Source organism: Neovison vison, chromosome 9 (genome assembly GCF_020171115.1).
Source record: "Neovison vison isolate M4711 chromosome 9, ASM_NN_V1, whole genome shotgun sequence".
NCBI classification, from domain to species: Eukaryota; Metazoa; Chordata; class Mammalia; order Carnivora; family Mustelidae; genus Neogale; species Neogale vison.
In genome coordinates this window covers 32,783,056-32,802,406 of record NC_058099.1, presented here as the reverse complement: position 1 = coordinate 32,802,406, position 19,351 = coordinate 32,783,056, and the positions used below count along the sequence as shown (strand labels likewise).

The 19,351-nt window shown below is 40.3% G+C and overlaps 1 protein-coding gene and 1 non-coding gene across 8 annotated transcripts; both read right to left on the bottom strand.

Annotated features, from left to right (window-relative positions):
• Positions 1-2,663: 2,663 nt before the first annotated feature.
• Positions 2,664-19,351, bottom strand: TRMO (tRNA methyltransferase O). Of its 7 annotated transcripts, none has more exons than XM_044265285.1 (5): positions 19,242-19,351; positions 13,592-13,766; positions 10,393-10,550; positions 5,662-6,315; positions 2,664-3,116 (listed from the first exon to the last, which is right to left on the bottom strand). In XM_044265285.1, exons 1-5 carry the CDS (start codon positions 19,315-19,317, stop codon positions 2,857-2,859), a joined length of 1,323 nt encoding a protein of 440 aa, XP_044121220.1. In that variant the 5' UTR covers positions 19,318-19,351; the 3' UTR covers positions 2,664-2,856. The 7 variants fall into 7 exon arrangements, with proteins under 7 accessions (XP_044121220.1, XP_044121223.1, XP_044121226.1 ...); XM_044265286.1 differs by lacking the exon at positions 2,664-3,116 and adding an exon at positions 3,456-3,560; XM_044265288.1 differs by lacking the exon at positions 13,592-13,766 and having other exon boundaries at positions 19,242-19,322.
• LOC122917862 lies at positions 8,335-8,441 on the bottom strand. Its single transcript, XR_006386489.1, has one exon. It is a non-coding gene; the product is annotated as a U6 spliceosomal RNA (small nuclear RNA).

Genomic DNA, 19,351 nt, shown 5'->3' with positions numbered 1-19,351 from the left:
GGCACCAAAAAGCAAAGGCTAAAATTCAGGTAACATTTATGCAGGGTAGAGTATTGTGTCTCTTTCTTCTTCTGGACAAGTTCCCGCAACAAAAAGGAATATAAGACTTACTTCAAACTATTTGTCTTTCTGAGGGATGGAAGTTCATGACTTAAAGATCCAAATTTCCTCATAACTAAAAATACATGCAAAGAGGGCGCCTGGGTGGCTCAGTAGGTTAAGCCGCTGCCTTTGGCTCTGGTCATGATCTCAGGGTCCTGGGATCGAGTCCCGCATCGGGCTCCCTGCTCAGCAGGGAGCCTGCTTCCCTCTCGCTCTCTGCCTGCCTCTCTGTCTACTGTGATCTCTCTCTGTCAAATAAATAAATAAAATCTTAAAAAAAAATAAAAATAAAAATACATGCATAGAGAGAAAAGCTCACACAGGAGATTCAAAAACTGGGGATGGGAGAGACTTAACATCATGCTGAATGGGAAAGAGCTGAAGGAAATGGGGGTGGCTCACCGGAGAGAAAGGACGGAAGGGTACGGAGCAGGAATGATATCTGACAGACTAGCATGGAAGCAAGACAAGCCTTATGTTATGCAGCCCCACTAGAGGGCAGAGTCATCAGAGAACAGATTTTACCTTATAGAAAGGAAGAACAATTAATAATGAGCACGAGTAATAATAATGAGTAATCATACATAAGGAACTACAAAGGGCAGGCATGAAGGATCATCACTGACTGGTGAGTGGGCAGAGAACTAAATACTTAGGATTTTAGTTCTAAAATCCTGAGAATGTATGTTAAAATTCCAAACAACTGAACAGTCCTGTTAAGGCTAGTTGGTGTCATCCTCAGATTTTTTTTCAGTATTAAGTTGAAATTGAAATTTTTCAATATTGAAGTGAAACATACTGTGCTTCAAGCCCTGATTTAATCTCAAAATAATTTTAAGAGAAAAGACGTCAAAATCAAAATAAAGGGTAGATCATGCCAATGTCAACTTCCTAGTTCTAACGTTCTACTACAGTTTATGTAAGTTACCATAGGAAGAAGCTAGGTGAAGTGTACCCATGGCCTCTACATTATTTTTGCAACTTCCTGTGAATCTATAATTACCTCAAAATAAAGAGCTTTTTTTTTTTTTAAGATTTTTTATTTATTTATTTGACAGCGAGAGATGACAAGCAGGCAGAGAGAGAGGAGGAAGCAGGCTCCCTGCTGAGCAGAGAGCCCAATGCGGGCTCGATCTCAGGACCCCAGGATCATGACCTGAGCCGAAGGCAGCGGCTTAACCCACTGAGCCACCCAGGCGCCCAAAATAAAGAGCTTTTAAAAATCAAATTAAAGATATTTCCCTACGGAGCTCCTGGGTGACTCAGTTGGTTAAGTGTCTGCCTTCGGCTCAGGTCATGATCCTGGGGTTCTGGGATCCAGCCCCACACTGGGCTCCCTGCTCAGTGGGGAGCCTACTTCTCCCTCTCCCTCTGCCTCTGCCACTCCCACTGTGTGTGCTTTCTTGCTCTCTCTGTCAAATAAATAAATAAATCTTTTAAAAAAAAGATATTTCCCTAAGAGGTTCTAAGTAACCTCAAAGACAATCCAGTTCGGTTCAAGAGTACAGTGTCCTCAGCCACAAATGACTCCATGCAAGTATCTACAGGCAGCAGGGCTCATTTCAAAACCATGATCAATCAGCTATTAAGATTTACAGTTGTGATTAGGAAAGCCTCTCATGCTGACAGGTGTCTAATTTGGTTACGCTGATCATAAATCTTCAGCTATCTCAGATCACATCATCAAAATCACCTATAGGCAATACATTCTTACTACTGCTGACTACATTGTACTACAAAGGAACCACATACAGACTTAATTACTATATTTATCTAACTGTAACACAGTAACATGCTCCATATCTTCCTCCTCCCCTAACTATGACTTACAACAACAAGAACTACAACCTGTTTTTATCTGACTTTATCACCAAAACCTAACCCATTAATAGTTTTTTAGTAAATACTCATAAAACAAGTAAGAAATAAACCAGTAATTAAGTTATTTTCTTCGACTTCTGGGACTTTGACTTTCTTTTCTGATACAAAGACATCCAAAGAAACATCAGAGTCCCTACTTTGGAATCAGGATTAAGTATATGTATACATATACATACAAATGTGTTTATGACAAAGTCTACAAAACACAGGTGTTTAATTTCTAAAGACCTTAAATAACCACTTGTTTTTGATCTGCTATTTTCCTAAGACACTGTTAACTCAGCTTGATTTTTTTTTTAAGATTTTATTTATTTGACAGGCAGGGGGACCGGCAGGCGGAAGAAGAGAGAGAACAGGTTCCCTGCTGAGCAAGGAGCCCAAAATGGGGCTCAATCCCAGGACTCTGTGATCATGACCTGGGCTGAAAGCAGATGCTTAACCTACTGAGCCAGCCAGGCATCCCAATTCAGTTATGATTTATAATGAAAGAGAGAGGTCAAGCTTTTCCAGACAGGAAAACCAATATGAACTGTTGAACAGATCCCCTGAGCTTATAAGTTCCTGCTAGAATGATCTCTGCCTAGTTTCACCAAGTGCCAAAAACATTCAGCCTCTTTCAGAAATTACTGCGATATTATCACCTTTGGATTCTTCAATATTAACCAAATGAAAAGTATATGGAAATTTCTCTTTTATCTGTTTATTAAAAATGTTTTTCAAATAAATACTTTGAACAACCATTAACAATCAAAGCAGTGAGATCACTGAGTGTTGCTTCTTTCTGCAAAGAAGGCACACCATTAGCTTGTATAGTTAATGCAACAGCCACATCCAAAGTCAATTAGGCTGTTTTAAACACATGACGGACACTACTTATGATCCCAGAGATACCAAGGACTCCTCGGGGTCAGTCATCTGAATAGACTCTGAAGCAGGCTTGATCCTTAGAACCTCTGCAAAGCCATCACCAAACCAGCAAGTGATATGTGCTATGTCTACAGTAAAGTAGAAAAGGCGGTCCTGGCAGAGCTTCCGTCGATACACAGACCGAGGGTCGGCTGACAGCACAGCCTCAATGGCATGCCTTGCTTCCTCTGCTGATTGGAAATACTTAAATGAAGGCTGACTGCCATCTGCAATGAGAAGAATACAACTTAATGCTGGTCAAATTTCAGTACAGTCAACTTCAATGTGGAGTATCACACTGAATACACTATCACTTGAAATGAACTGGGTTTGGCAATCTACTCAGTTGTTACAGAGAATGTTGCTTTCAAGTGGTTTCATTAGATTAAACTTACGCGTGCCCCAAATTTTCATTCACTGAACAAAACCTTCTATGTTCAATGTCGACTCTGATTTGATTTCTTGTCATTCCATTTCTTCTCAGAATGGAGGCATGGTCAGGGAAATGCATGACAGTCCCAGCACTTTCAGAAAGCCACAAGAAAGAAGACTAAACCCACCTATATCCAGAGCACCAGCCATAAGCAAGGGATGGTGTCTCAGAGAGCTGGTGTCACAGCCCTAGTTAAAGTAACACCACACTCCCTAAGGAACGAGGACTTGGGAGATTCCTGAAAAAAAGTAGTATAGATACTCTGAGAAAGTTAAATACCATCACTAGAGAACAAGCCACCCCAAACCACCAAGGTGAGGATGTACAGGTAAACAGACGTACACCCTATTAAGTGGCAAAACTTCCTACATCTGTGTCATCATGGATGTATTTTAATTTTTAAAAATACAGTATGAACAAAACTTAAATAAAAAATTAACTGTGACTTAATTTTTTTTTCCAATTTATTTATTTTCAGAAAAACAGTATTCATTATTTTTTCACCACACCCAGTGCTCCATGCAAGCCGTGCCCTCTATAATACCCACCACCTGGTACCCCAACCTCCCACCCCCCTGCCATTAACTGTGACTTAATTTTTAATAGCTACAACATAACATACATCCAAATAAAGGCCCTTCCAGGAAGGCATGTGCTTTAAACAATGTTGTTCCTGTTCAAAATACCATCTGGAGTGGTGGTGGATCTTTTTATTCTTTTGAAAGTAAATTCAGTTTTTAGAAAACAGCCAGAATCACTTGGGTAGTAAGTTCAGATCATAAAGTTCGATCTTTGGTCAAAAACCAAGGACGAATTCAACTGCTGATCATGTGGAATCCTTATAAAAAAAAAAATCCCATCAAGGACCAGTTACGCAGTGCTAAGATTCCTTTACTGCATGGCTCAAGAAATGACTCCAAGGCCACTCAAAAAAGAGTAATTCCAGAAACCTCACACTCTTCACTAATAGTGTACCTGGTAACAGCTTCAGGACTTTGCACAGCTGTCCATTTGGCACAGGTGCCCTTCCATCACTTCTCTGCCTACTTATTCTTCCAGGCTCAGCTCAAATACTTTTTCCTCCAGGAAGTACTCCCAAATTTTCTCCCTGCTCCCCAAGTCATAATCCTTTTCCCTGTCATGTGTCCATAAGCACTCCATTCCAGTGCCAATCCCCCCACTCCTACCACCAACACACGGCCACCATTTCAGTATCTTTTATCTTTTTTAGACTCTAAAGGTTCTGACAGGGTCATTTCTTATTTCTGTATTTACTCCAAATTCTGCTGGTCCAAATCAGTCCCTGTTTTATAGTTACATTTAATTTCTCTTTTTAGTGTTTTTTTCAAATCAACAAGGCACATTATAACCTCTCAGACACCCAGCACTATAGTTTGAAAAAGATAAAACTTTCCAAAGTAAGAAGCAATCACTGCTAACTGCAGGCGAAAGGGTAAGTAAAAATATATTAAAGTATCTTCTGAGCAACACTGCTTTTTTGTTCTTTCACAAAATCCCTTTAAAACTGACCTTCCTCTGTATACAATGAGGAAACAACTTTCATAAACAAAACTTTTAAAATAAAGAGCTCAATTTAAAAATCAGACGCTTTGTTTAAACATAAAGCCTTCAGAAAGAATAAGAAACACACCGTGGGGTGGCACATGAAATCAGACATGTCCTTGGCAACTAACTGGCTGTTCTTATGGGCTCACTGCAGCCACCTTCCTTCTAGACTGCTGCCTCACATCTGCTATGGGCTGGGGAACCAGGGGACGGCATCTGTTACAGACTGTGTGTTAAAGTAAACGAGTCCAAGTAAAAGCCCTGTGGCCTCTCTTCTACAGTAAAGGGCACGTCTCCAGTGCTGGGACTTTTTACAGGGACAATTACTGTGCTAAGAGACTTCCCTTCTAATCCTAGGCTCCGTGCCACAGGGAGAGCTATCAGCCGTCTGACAGAATAAGGTGGGATATTTCTCTAGTCAGAGAGTAAAACATGAAAAAACTTAATCCAAGTATAGAATGAGCACAATTTAGCTTCTGAACGCTGTTTGAAAACTCCAGGAACTACTGTAACAGCCTGACAAGAGGCCCTAAATCATGCGCCACCTCATGAGGCAGGAGCCATTCTCAGCAAACACTTCACTGAGTGTCTGGGACTCACTGTGCTGAAGAAGGCTCATCGTCAGATGGTGCTGTTGCCCAAACAGAATTTTATACTCCTACAGTTCGTATAACTAGTCATACTGACAAATCCTCTATATAACTGCCCTCAGAAATACCAAATTTGGCTAAAGCTCTCATTCCAAACTAAAAGACAGAGGGTACCTGGCTCACCTTCTGAACTGAGGTGTTCGAGGTCCGTCTCTGCGTGAGGAGTGAAGCGGACTTCCAAGGGGGCCACAGGGGCCTCTCTAACCCAGTCAGGGACCGCGCTGCGGTGGGCTGCACCAGCCATCCTGGAAGGACACTGAGGAACCACCGGCTGCATCTCCACACTGTTTCCTTGTGCGACCACTGCTTCCTTCCCTCTCTTTAGCCTCTTTTCTGTACCTTCCTCTGAAGAGCTCTTCCCTGGGCAATTTGAGCCAATTTGTTCTTCTGCCACACTCAGACTCTGATCACTTCTTGATTCTACACCCAAATCTGCTGCTATCTCCCTGGGCTGAGGGGAGTTTTGCTGGATTTTTGTCGAGTTATCATGTTTCATACAGTTTGCTCCTGAAGTTCCATCTTCACATTTAGGTTTTTCCTTAGTGTGACTACAGGCTTGTGGTTTATCACACCTTGAGAGCTGTCGCTGGTCACAGTGGTCAGTCTTGCCATCAGACTGGGATGTGTTTTGGGATTTATATTGGTTATTCTGTAAATTAAAGTCCTGTAGAGGCTCAATCAAATTTTGTGGGGAGTCATACTCAGCTATGTAGGGCTTTATGTCTAGGACAGGTGTGCCATGAATCATGTCAATTCCAGAAAGATATATAGCTCCACCTATAATGTGAAAAACACATCCTCTTAGAAATCGTAACAATGAAGAACGGTGCAAACAATTAAGAACCAACATCATCTGCTTATGCCTCACCAAGCTTACTCACAATTCTCTTATACACCAGGTTTTCTTATACCTGGTGGCAACACACCCTTTTCATTCTGCCTGGAAACCCATCCTCTTCTTCACCTGTGAAACTCCTACATGCTCTTTAGGGCTCCTCTACGAAACCTCGCCTACAGAGCCTTTCTGGCTCTTCCACACATAAGCACTATTTCCTCTGTGTTCCACAGAGAAACCTACGTAAAAACCTCTACTACACCCCTTTGCATATGGTCTGGCAATGACCTAGTCGTCTCTCTCCCTAGACAGTGTGGGTAGGCCTTGAACACTGACTCATTTTTGCATCACTGGGGCTTCTAACTGTTTCAGGCATAGCAGAGTCTTCAGTATATCTCTGTGGGATCGATGAGGATTTCCACTGTGGCAAATATACACGAAAGTGGCCCCCAGAATGCACACCTCCTGGTGTTCACACCCTTGGATAATCCCCATCTTTTGAGTGTGATTTGATATCACTCCAATGACTGTGTTAAATTATCTAAGACTCCTGTGCCTGCAGGCAGATTCACTCGAGATATTCTCCTGGTGGGCTTGATGAAGTAAGCAACCACCCTGAGAAAGCCCAAATGGCAAGGCACTGCAGAAGCCTTTAGGAGCTGAGGGCAGCCACCAGCCAACAACCAGCAAGCAACTGTGGCTCTCAGTTCCACAACTATAAGGAAGTGAATTCTGCCAACAACATGAGTGAGCCTGGAAGCAAATTATTCCCCAGTTGAGCCTCCACATAAGAACTCACCTAGATCACACCTTATTAGCAGCCTGGTAAGATCCTAAGCAGAGGACTGGCTTAGCTGTTCCCATATTTCTAAACTAATTATTATGAAACATAGTAATATTTCAAAGAGATAATAAATGTGTGTTGTTTAAACTAAGAAGGGGTGTCTGGGTGGCTCAGTCAGATAAGTGTCTGCCTTTGGGCTCAGGTCATGATCCCAAGATCCCGGGATCAAGCCTGGTATCAGGCTCCCTGCTCAGTGGGGAGTCTGCTTCTCCCACTCCTTCTGCCCCTCCCCTCCACTCGTGCTCTCTCTCTCTCTCTCTCTCAATAAATAAAATCTTTAAAGAAATAAAAAAAAGCCAATAAAGTGTATGGTAATTTGTTACACAGCAATGGAAATCAACACATCCATCAAGACTCAAACACTTAAACAGAACAAAAGTCACCACTGCCAAATATTAACAGGTCTTTTGTCTCACTTATACAGCTGCATGTCCAGTGCCTGCTACGGGTGCAGATTCTACTAACTTGATTCTTGGGAAATTGGCCAAATGAGAATCAAAAAATTGCATATGATCACATTCCATTCTGTCTCCATTAAAGAAAAACAAGACTAAGAGAGGACTGATTTCTAAAACATGCTCACTACGAATGAGCCTGGAACTTTGGAATAATGACTTTGGACTTCCTAACAAACGGATATGCCCAACAATGTCTGCAGAAGGAAGAAAGCATTGTAGTATACATAAAAGTTCATGGGATTTAGACTTACACAACCCCCTGGCTGGATGCTATTAGGCGTATTATCAAACATTAAAGATCCTCAGCTTCCTCATCCATAGGAGGAGGATTGCTACCCTATCAAACCCAAACAGCCACAGAGAGATAACGCACACCAACATGCTTTATAAACTGTAAAGCACCATGCAAACACTAGTAGTCACCACAACACTTACTTGTAAGAATGTCTACAGTGTTATTTCGTTTGCCTTTTACATTTCTAATTTGAGCTCCCCCATGAGAATTTTAAGTTCTTCTTCAATGCAGGGATTGATTGATTGTGTGTGTGTGTGTGTGTGTGTGTAAATTTTTATTTTATCTATTGTTTTTGGTGACACACAATAGTTTAATAATGAGAACTGCAAATGATGACATCATAACAGGATATATTAAAACCTGAAAAAATACAGAGCACTTCATGAATTTGTGTGCCATCCTTGTGCAGGGACCATGCTAATCATCGCTGCATGGTTCCAATTTTAGCATATGTGCTGCTGAAGTGAGCACAATGCATGGATTTTTATCTAATTTGTTTACCACTATACCCTCAGCACCTAGAACAATGCCTGGCATATACACAGTGCTCAGAAAATATGTGTGGGATGCACAAATGACAATAAAATGTTCAGTACTAGGACACCTGGGTGGCTCAGTGGGTTATAGCCTCTGCCTTCGGCTCAGGTCATGATCCCAGGGTCCTGAGATCGAGCCCTGCATCAGGCTCTCTGCTGAGCAGAGAGCTGGCTTCCCTTCCTCTCTCTCTGCCTGCCTCTCTGCCTAATTGTGATCTCTGTCAAATAAAGAAATAAAATCTTAAAAAAAAAAAAGTTCAGTACTGGTTGGCTATCACAAATTGACAAAGCTCAAGTTGGACTGCCTTCAGAATTTTATTGGAAAACCTATCCAAGGCTGGGCTGAATACAACCCAGGGGACGGAGTTCAAGTTCTGGCAAAAAACAAACAAAATAACTGATCTTACCTATTTAGCACTAAGTAGCCTGAAAAGTACTCACAGCTTTTGTCTCTTAAGATCCTAAAAAAATTTTAAAAATTAAAAAAAAAAATACTATGTAGTCCCAGAGAGGGCAGGTCCTACTCCTTCACCCACTTTACAAACCGGGAAGCTAAAGCCTAGAATGGACTCCTGACCTCCAGTCTTCTGCCTCTCCAACAAATGTGCTTATTGTTAGTCAGAGTGATTCAAGAACGAGATGCTTTACTAACAAACAAAACAAACCAAAACTCAAAGATACAGAGAACAGATCACTGGTGGCCAGAGGGAACAGAGTAGGGAGATAAATGAAATGGGTCAAAGGGATCAGGAGATACAAACTCCCAATGATACAATAAGTAAGTCTTAGAGATGTCACGTACAGCATAGTCAGTAATATTGTATCATATATTTGAAAGTTGTTGAGAGTAGATCCTCAAAGTTCACACTTTGAAAAAATATTTTAAACTATATGGTGACAAATAATATCTAGACTTATTGCGGTGATGATTTCACAATGTATATAAATATTGAACCATACTGTACGCTTGAAACTAATATGTCAATTATACTTCAAAAAAAAAACCACCATGAGGGCGCCTGGGTGGCTCAGTGGGTTAAGCCGCTGCTTTCGGCTCAGGTCATGATCTCAGGGTCCTGGGATCAAGTCCCGCATCGGGCTCTCTGCTCGGCAGGGAGCCTGCTTCCCTCTCTCTCTCTCTCTGCCTGCCTCTCCATCTACTTGTGATTTCTCTCTGTCAAATAAATAAATAAAATCTTTAAAAAAAAAAAAAAAAAAAAAACCACCATGAAAAAAAAAAACAAGAAAAAAACAAACAAACAAACAAACAAAAAAACCACCATGGATGTTTCAAAAAAATGTATGGCCCAGTAACTAGGCTATATCTGAATACACAGTTAAAATGAACCTGGTATTCTACACAGGTACTTCCACAATCTGACAGGTGTTTAAATGTTATTATACTGCAATTCATAGCAGACCCTCTGCCACACACGTCAGAGTTAACAGGTGTACTACAACCACAGCGCATGTTCATCTCCTCAAAGTGCAAGGAAGAAATAATACACCATCACCCTACATGTTTACCATATCTACACATACAAGCAGTTATTCTCTGTTAATTCTGAAAGTGTCCAATTATTGTTGATTAATTTTGTATTTACTATATTCTAAGTCAGAGAAAATTTGGTTACTAATTTAATTATTTTTTAATAACGTAATAGATTCTAATATATGGGATGATATAATCAAACTCTGAGCATCCTATGAGAGCTGATTCCAAAGGGTGACATTCTTTTTAGTCTTTTCTTCTTCCATGCCTGGTAATCCCCAGGGGTTAACACCACTGGTACTCCTCCGAATAACAGCCAGTTAATACTATGTTTGTTTTATAAGACTTCTTTTAGAGAAGTAAAAAAGATAAAAGTAGAAATGAAATTTGTTACCTTCTACCTTTTCCAGTTTGGCCAGGGTCAGTCCTATTGCATTGGGACGATGTGGGCTCCTTGTGGAGAAAACTCCAGTCTTTATGCCATTCAGCCTAGGAGGCTGCACTTTTGCCTTACAGCTCAAATGACCATTTTTGTGAAAAACAAACAAAATCCTATGGAAAATAAACCAAACCACCAAGTAAGGAAAGAATACTAATGAATTTATCATAATAATTTTATGAGGGAAAAAAACTTTAATCTTTAATCCCACAAGTTAAAGCTGAAAGAATGCTTTTTAACGGTACTAAAATGTAATCAGTGGGGAAAAAAAATAATGCCATTCTCATTCCTTGAAGGAAGGCAGCGTCTTATCTCTATATCCTAACACAATTACCGGTATGTTGCAGGAATTTTTACAAGTATTTGTCAAGAGCCTGAATAAGCATTATTTACGAAGTAAAAGCCTGCTATTTGCCAGGCAGTCTGCTACACATTTTTATACTTATTTAACTCTCTTAACAAGCCCAGGACTTGTAATTTAACCTCCATTTTAAGAATGAGGCATTTAACATTTAAGAAATGTTAAATAACTTCACTGGGTCTTCCTAAATAAAACAGAAAAGCAGGAAACCATAAAGAGAAACAATAACAGATTCAAACTCATTAAATCATTAAATTTATGACTATAAAATGTTATCCCAGGAGAAAACGTTTGCTACATTGTGCAATAGATAAAGGGTTAATATCTGTGGTATATAAACTATTCCTACAAATCACAAAGGGGAACTCGTTATAAGAAATTAAGCAAAGATGGGGCACCTGGGTGGCTCAGTTGTTAGGCATCTACCTTCGGTTCAGGTTATGATCCCAGAGTCCTGGGATTGAGTCCCATATTGGGCTCCCTTCTTGGTGGAGAGCCTGCTTCTCCTTCTCCCACTCTCCCTGCTTGTGTTCCTTCTCTCGCTATGTCACTCTCTGTCAAATAAATAAATAAAATCTTTTAAAAAAAGAAAGAGGGGTGCCTGGGTGGCTCAGTAGGTTAAGCCTCTGTCTTCAGCTCAGGTCATGATCTCAGGGTCCTGGGATCGAGTCCCGAATTGGGCTCTCTGCTCAGGGAGCCTGCTTCCCCCTCTCTCTCTGCCTGCCTCTCTGCCTACTTGTGATCTCTGTTGGTCAAACAAATAAATAAAATATTTAAAAAAGAAAGAAATTAAGCAAAGAACATGAATTGACAAAAGCGTAAGAAATAACAGCAATCAAATGAAAAGATGTTGAACCTCACTAATAATTAAGAAATTTAACTGAAAAATAAAATACTGTTTTTCTCAGGTCACCTACCTGGATGGCTCAGTCGGTTGAGCATCTGACTCTTGATTTCAGCTCAGGTCATGATCTCAAGGTGGTGAGATCAATCCCCGCTTAGGATTCTCTCCCTCTGCACCTCTAACCATGCGTGTGCATGCTCACTCTCTCTCTCAAATAATAAACAAAATCTTTTAAAAATATCTTGTTTTGGGGGCACCTGGGTGGCTCAGTGGGTTGGGCCTCTGCCTTTGGTTCCGGTCATGATCTCAGGATCCTGGGATCGAGCCCCGCATCGGGCTATCTGCTCAGCGGGGAACCTGCTTTCCCCTCTCTCTTTGCCTGTCTCTCTGCCTACTTGTGATCTCGATCTCTCTCTCTCTCTCTCTCCCTCTCTGTGTCAAGTAAATAAATAAAATCTTTGAAAAAAAAATCTTGTTTTTCCCTGTCTGACAAAATGCAGAAAAACTGGAACATAAACAGTGTTAGCAAGAATGTAAGGAAAAGGTCATTTTCATACACTTACGATACACAAATTAAGCTTTTTAGAGCAGTTTGCAGTAGCCCTCCAAAATTATAAATATGCACACCCTCTAGCTCAATATAACCATTTCTGATACTTATTTGTGAAAATGTACATGTGCCAAGATCTGTGTCTAAGAAGGTTTGCTACAGCATTACTATAATAGTAAAATATCTATCCATTAACAAAAGAGTGGTCAGATCATGTCATATCTATATTTTGCAGTTAGAGACAGCCATTAAAGCAAAAAGAAGAAATCTGTATGCACTGTCATAATATACACTGTTAAATGAAGAAAACATAATCCATTGTTTAAAACAAACACCTATCCCGGTGTGTATGTTTATGCTTCTATACCTATTAAAAAAGAAAAAGAAAAAGAAAAGGTCTGGTAGCATGTAACCAAGCTATTAACAATAAAAATCTCTGAAGAGTGCTGGGGCTAAGGATGAGAGAGAAGACAAATAGGAGGGATACAAAAAATCTCTTTATATAGATCTGGACCCATTTTTTTTATATATCAGCAATGTTCTTAATTTAATTAATTTAACCAAGATCATACAAACTAGGTCAGACACATGTTCCTTTTACTCGACCCACATCTCCAAATTAACAAAAACATAAGCTATCTCAGAATAAATACTTCATTTTAGGTCTTCCCCAGTAAAATCAGACCAAGTCATACTGGTGATGCTGGAGTGGGTAAGAATGGATAGAGAAAGAATTCCAAGTGACAGTAACACTAGTATAACACAGGTGCTAATATATGTAACACTTCATTTAGAGTATTCAGATTTCTAAAGTCTCTTTTGTCTCTTAGCAAGAACAAACTTAATTGTTAATGGTCTAGAGCAGAGTCTGCAAACTTTTCCTGTAAAGGGTAATACGCTAAGTATTTGAATTTACATGCCAACACGTCTGTTGTAACCATTCAACTCTGCCACTGTACCACAAAAGCAGCCACACACAATATAGAAGCGAATGGGAGTGGCTGTGTTCCCATAAACTTATTTACAAAGATGGGGAAAAAAAAAAGATGGAGGGGTAGATGGATTTGGTCCATGGCCTGTAGCTTGCTGACCCTGGTCCAGAGGATAGAATAATGACTTACAGGCAGAATTACGAAGGTCCATAGAGTACAACTCAACAGAAGGCATTATCACAATAGGGACCAACTGCAAATGGAACGAGTCCCCTCAGTGGATCCCAAGCTTCCGTGAGAATGCCCAAGTTATGCCTACAGTCACGTGTGTGAATATGCAACAGGAATTGCACGCAACAGCTAAGTGTGGTCTGGAGGGCAGACTCTAAGGTTGCCTTCGATGGGAGTACTTTACTCAAGAGCAGGTTCTTACCCGAAGACCCACTTCTAACCATAAAACAACTTACCACACATGAGAAAACTGTTCTAAACCCATCAAGGAATGTTCAGGATTATTAAAGATGCTCTTTCTAATTCTCAAACAAGCCCGTGAATGGCTACAAATAGACGGCTGCCTTGGAGTACCATTCTTGGCTGAGAAACAGGATTCCAAGTAGCCAATTGGCTCAGTTAAAAGATTCCCTACAGAAGAAAAGTAGGTAAGAAATCATTAGTCAAAATGTCAAATAGAGATGTAGGAAAACATGTTTTTTTTAATGCACTGATTTCATAATTTTATCATCTACCAAGTGTTACGCAACTATTAAAAATGATTCATATGTCATGAATACATATAAATAAATATATCATCACCACACACATATTATTATATCCCTTTTGACAGCCAGAGAGAGTAAAGGTCTAAGAAAGACAGGGGGCTCGAGGCACCTGGGTGGCTCAGTGGACTAAGACTCTGCCTTCGGCTCAGGTCATGATCTTAGGGTCCTGGGAGGGAGCCCTGCATTGGGCTCTCAGCTCAGCAGGGAACCTGCTTCCCTCTCTCTCTCTGCCTGCCTCTCTGCCTACTTGTGATCTCTGTCAAATAAATAAATAAAATCTTTTTAAAAAAAAAAAGACAAGAGAAATTCTCAGAAGTTCTACTATGACCATAACTCAAATTCAATGTTACCATTACTAAGGTATGTGACTTTGGTCAGAACTAAGAGTATTTAGGGGCGCCTGCATGGCTCAGTGGGTTGGCCTCTGCCTTCAGCTCAGGTCATGGTCTCAGGGTCCTGGGATCGAGCCCTGCATTGGGCTCTCTGCTCGGCGGGCAGCCTGCTTCCCCCTCTCTCTCTGCCTCCTCTCTGCCTACGTGTAACCTGTCTCTGTGTGTCAAATAAATAAATAAAAATAAAAGAGCATTTAAAATAGAGGGAATTGGGGCACCTGAGTGACTCAGTCAGTTAAGCATCTCAACTCTTGCTTTCTGCTCAGGTCATGATCTGATCAGGGTTATGAGATTGAGCTGCAAGTTGGGCTCTGTGCCAAGCATGGACATTCTCTCCCTCTCCCTCCCCCTCCCCTGCCCCTTCCTCTGCTCACGCTTGTGTGCACACTCTAAAGAATAAATGAACTTTTTGTTTTTAAACAAAACAAAAATGAACTTTTTGTTTTTTTGTTTTTAAAGGCTTTATTTATTTGACAAAGAGAAACACAGCAAGAAAGGGATCACAAGAAAGGGGAGTTGGAAAGGGAGAAGCAGGCTTCCCGCTGAGCAGAAAGCCCAATGTGGGGCTGGATCCCAGCATCCTGGGATCACGACCGGAGCCAAAGGCAGACCCTTAATGACTGAGCCACTCACGCACCCCAAGAATAAATGAATTCTTTAAAAAAATTTTTTTAAATAAAAAAAGGGAATAATATGCACAAAGTTTAATGACAAGTGTTACAGCACATGCAGAGAACAAGTTATTTTGATTGGCTGGAGTGTGAAAGATCAGGCAAATAACAAAAGATAAGGAGACAGAGATTGTATACAGACAACCTCATGCTTTTCACAAGCTTGCGTGTAAACCACTGTGTGTTTGTGAAAGACCTACCTCAGTACCTGTTTTTGCTAATCAAAAGAAATCCAAAGAGAATGACTGATTTTACCAAAAAAAAAAAAAAAAAAAAGGCTAAAGTGGAAAGCGCTCAGCATTTGTTTTGCAGCAAGCTGTTACAGATGCAGGGTGCACCCCAAGCAGTGAGATCAGCCCCACCCAGGTCCTTCTCCCCAGGAACTACACTCAGCATCTGAGCATCAAGCCACCAGAGCTTTGAACTGTGTCTGTGAACATCTGTGCTTTATCTTAATTTATTTTGTGCATCAACTAACAATAGGTGTCCTGAAGTAACAGAAAAGCCTAAGAGAGGTCATTTTTTGGGTCTGGGAACATTCAACAATTTTTCCACATAAATTAATGGTAATTGCTTCTTCACATTACGCCATTTCAGGTTACAAAAAATTTCATAGGAATGACCTACTTTCAGATAGTGGGGGAAACATGTTCCAAATAAGCATATATTCAACTAAAAAGAACAAAACTGGGTGGTTCAGTCAGTTAAGCATTTGCCTTCAGCTCAGGTCAGGATCCCTGGGATCAAGCCCCGCTTCGGGCCCCTTGCTTAACGGGAAGCTTGCTTCTTTTCCCTCTGCCTGCTGCTCTCCCTGCTTATTCTCTGTCGAGTAAATAAATAAAAATCTTAAAAAAAAAAAAAAGGAACAGAATATATGAAACAAAGTAGTTTAAGCAATAAAGGGAGTGCATGGGATCATAATCATACTACTAAAATATCTACAGACAGAACAGATTTCAGGTTAGGCTTGGTCTAGTAGCTGTCTGCCCCTAGAATGTAAGCTCCATGTGGGCAAGAGTATTTCTACCTTGTTCACTGCTACGTTCTCGGCCTAGTACATTGCATGTAAGGGGGTAGGTACTCAAAAAATTCATGTCACTTGGAAAAAAAAGGATTGCTTAAGTCTAAACTGGTTAAAATGGAAAGTGAGGGGCACCTGGGTGGATCAGTTGGTTTGGCCTCTGCCTTCAGCTCAGGTCATGATCTCAGGGTCCTGGGATCAAGACCCACATCGGGCTCTCTGCTCGGCGGGAAGCCTGCTTTCCCCTCTCTCTCTGTCTGCCTCTCTGCCTACTTATGATCTCTCTGTCAAATAAATAAATAAAATCTTTTTTAAAAAAAAAGTGGGCACCTAGGTGGCTCAGTTGTTTAAGTGACTGCCTTCAACTCAGGTCATGATCCTGGAGTCCAGGGATCAAGTCCCACAGTGATCGAGTACCATATTGGACTCCATGCTCAGCAGGGAGTCTGCTTCTCCCTCTGACCCTCTCCCCTCTCATGCTCTCTTTCTCAAGTAAATAAATAAAATCTTTAAAAAAAAGAAAAAAAGGAAAGTGAAAAATTGAAAGAATATCTCATTTAAGAACATTTGTTTATACATTTACCTATTTAAATATGTACCTGTATATGTTTAGAAAGCTATCTGAAAGGATATTTCACCAAAATGTTAACATTTTGGTAAAATGGACATGGTAATATGGTAAAAATGGATAGTGAGATTTCTGGACTATTTTTATACTTTGTAATTTGTATAATATTCAAAATTTTTTAAATCATCAGAAATCCTCTTCTTTTTTCTTCCTAAGTAGTAACTCCTTTCAAAAGACAAAAACTTGGCAAGGCAGCACCAATTAGGTTTAAAGTTCAAGATATCCACAACTAGCATTTTGAATTTACAAGTAACTTTCTTTTCCACATTTCATGAAATTTACTAACTTCTTTTAAGAGATGACATACAGACACTCTAGACCATCATTTTATTTTCAGCTTCCATTAATTAAATCTACCTACCAGCACAAGTGGTAAGATTATAGGCCTGGTGTTGTCCCTCACAGTACCTTTCATTACTTTTCACTTATAAAAACTGTTTTATTGGCTACATATAAAATATTACATATAATAAATGTATAACAGAGCGTAACACTATGAAATCCTGTGTACTCACCCACCCATTCCAAGAACTAGAGCTTTACCAACAAAATGTATCTTTTTATGTTGCTTCTCTCCTATGGCAACCCATCCTTTCTCCCTGAGATAAACAGGTGCCTGAATGGGATCTTTATCACTCACTACCTTTAATATAATTTTATCACATGCACATGCCTAGATAATATTTATTTTGTTTTGAATTCCATAAAAACTGGGATTAAACTGCATGTTATCTTCTCAGAATTGCTTTTTCTTTCTCGGTATTACAATTCTAAGACCCTTCCATATTGTGTATGTGTTTGATGACTTTAAAATATTTTCCCAAATATGTTTACAGGCATTCTTTTGTTTATCCTCATCCATGTTTCTGTGGAATAAAGATGGTAAACAATTTAGAGATGAAGAAACTAAGGCCAAACAATTCTCTGGTCTTCATTAAAATGCCATAAAGAAAAATGGCCCAAAAAAGACCCCTCACCTAGTTAAGATGGGATCCCTGTGTCTTGTTTTCATTTGTTTAGCAAACATTCCAATATTCTACAACTGCCAGACATTGAGCTAAGCTTGGGTTAAAGAAACAAGAATTCTTATCACAGCAGAATTAACAGTTGGTTGGGGAGAACCTCACAATATGTTTCAACATCATGAGAAAAATATGCAAAGTACCTAGTGCCATGCAAAGTGCTCCGCAAAACGTAGTTTTCCAAGCTCTTACTTAGGCATTTCTCTCGTTTTAACAATACTGCAATTGTACTAACTGTGTAATACGAGAAAACCCAACAAGTTATTAATGCAGAGTTTTTGTACACAAAGTTTATCTGTATGTTTTAGTGCTGACAGAAAGTTCAGGTCCTTATGACCCTCCTGCCCAGACCCTAAAATTACCCTTGCTATAATTCACAGGTCCCTCCCCTTCTTAAAATACACTACACCAGTACTCCAGACCCTGAGTTCCTTAATTATATGCTACCTCTAACTAAAATTTTCACTTTTCTGTTAACAGACATTCTATTTCTTAACCTGGTATTCAAGGTTCTCTACAATCTGAATCCAATCAACCTCCTTGCTCCATCCACTATTTCAAATTTATAGTTCCCCAGTCTGGTGTTATGTAGACCTCTAAGCCCTGCTCCTTCCTGCCTATGAAAATATTAGGCCTGTAATCTGGCACTGTGCAACAATTTTTTTTAAATGAGCTCAACCTTCTACAAGCAACAGTCCTTTTAGTAAATTCAATCTAAGTTAAACTTTTATAACATGCACAAACATTTCAGTCTTAAGAATTTTCTTCACAATGAAAACTGGCAGTAACCTAAAAGCCCAACAATAAGAAATTGGTTAATCAGAACACATCTCTAAAGCAAAGTACTATGCAATCCCTTAAAACTATTAATGGCCACCCATTTATATGAAATTTAAGTTTTAGAAAGAAGTTATAAGACAGTGGGGTCACATAATTCATTTTCTAGTTGTTTCTTAATTCTTCAATTCATAATTCTTAATTCATAGTTCATTTTCTAGTTGTTTCTGCATGCGCAGAAACAAGTATGTAAGGTAGGCACCAGGATATTAACAGCGGTTTTCTCTGGGTGATGGCAGACTTTTTCTTCCATTTGCGTCTTCTAATTTCTAATGTTAATATTCGGCTCTATATAATGAGGTGAAAATAAACTCACGCCCAACATTCCGGGCCCAGTTTAAAAAGATTTCCTGTCTCTCCTCTCCGCCCCTGAACTTTTCCACATCTCCCGTCTCACTTCCTACAACAGGATGCCTCTCTCGGGGGTATTTATTAATTCCTAACCCGCGTACACCAGCGTTCACATCCTGTCTCTCCTACGTGAGCAAAAACTCTGTGAGAAAGGCTGTTACACTGCACGTGCCTGTTCCAGCCACGGTGCCAAGCCCAACGCAACCGCAGCTACCAGAAACGGAACAGATAACATCATGCCGCTCGCCTCAGTAAAATCACGTGGTCGCTAGTGCACGTGATCCGTGGCTTCGCAAGAACTGCAACGACCCACTTGGGTTCACGTTGTCGCATTTTACATCCCGTTCCGAAGTCAGGTCAGGGGCCTGCGCCCGGGCCTCTTTTGGGTGCGGAATCGCTGGTTTCTCAGAAGTTACCTGTTTCCAGAGCCGGCTTCACGCACCCACACCCGGTCTCTGTGGGCTGAGGCCCCGGCTCTTCCAACACACGCATGGCGACTGCTCACTGAGGTGTCGACTGGCCGCGA

Bases quoted from the DNA above. Each gene is read 5' to 3' on its own strand.
- TRMO (XM_044265285.1), bottom strand. From the start codon at position 19,317: ATGCGTGTGTTGGAAGAGCCGGGGCCTCAGCCCACAGAGACCGGGTGT. The intron at 13,767-19,241 runs GTAACTTCTGAG...TTTCTTCTGTAG, and splicing joins GAAGCCGGCTCTGGAAACAG to GGAATCTTTTAACTGAGCCA. The intron at 6,316-10,392 runs GTAACAAATTTC...TTCACATTATAG, and splicing joins CAAACTGGAAAAGGTAGAAG to GTGGAGCTATATATCTTTCT.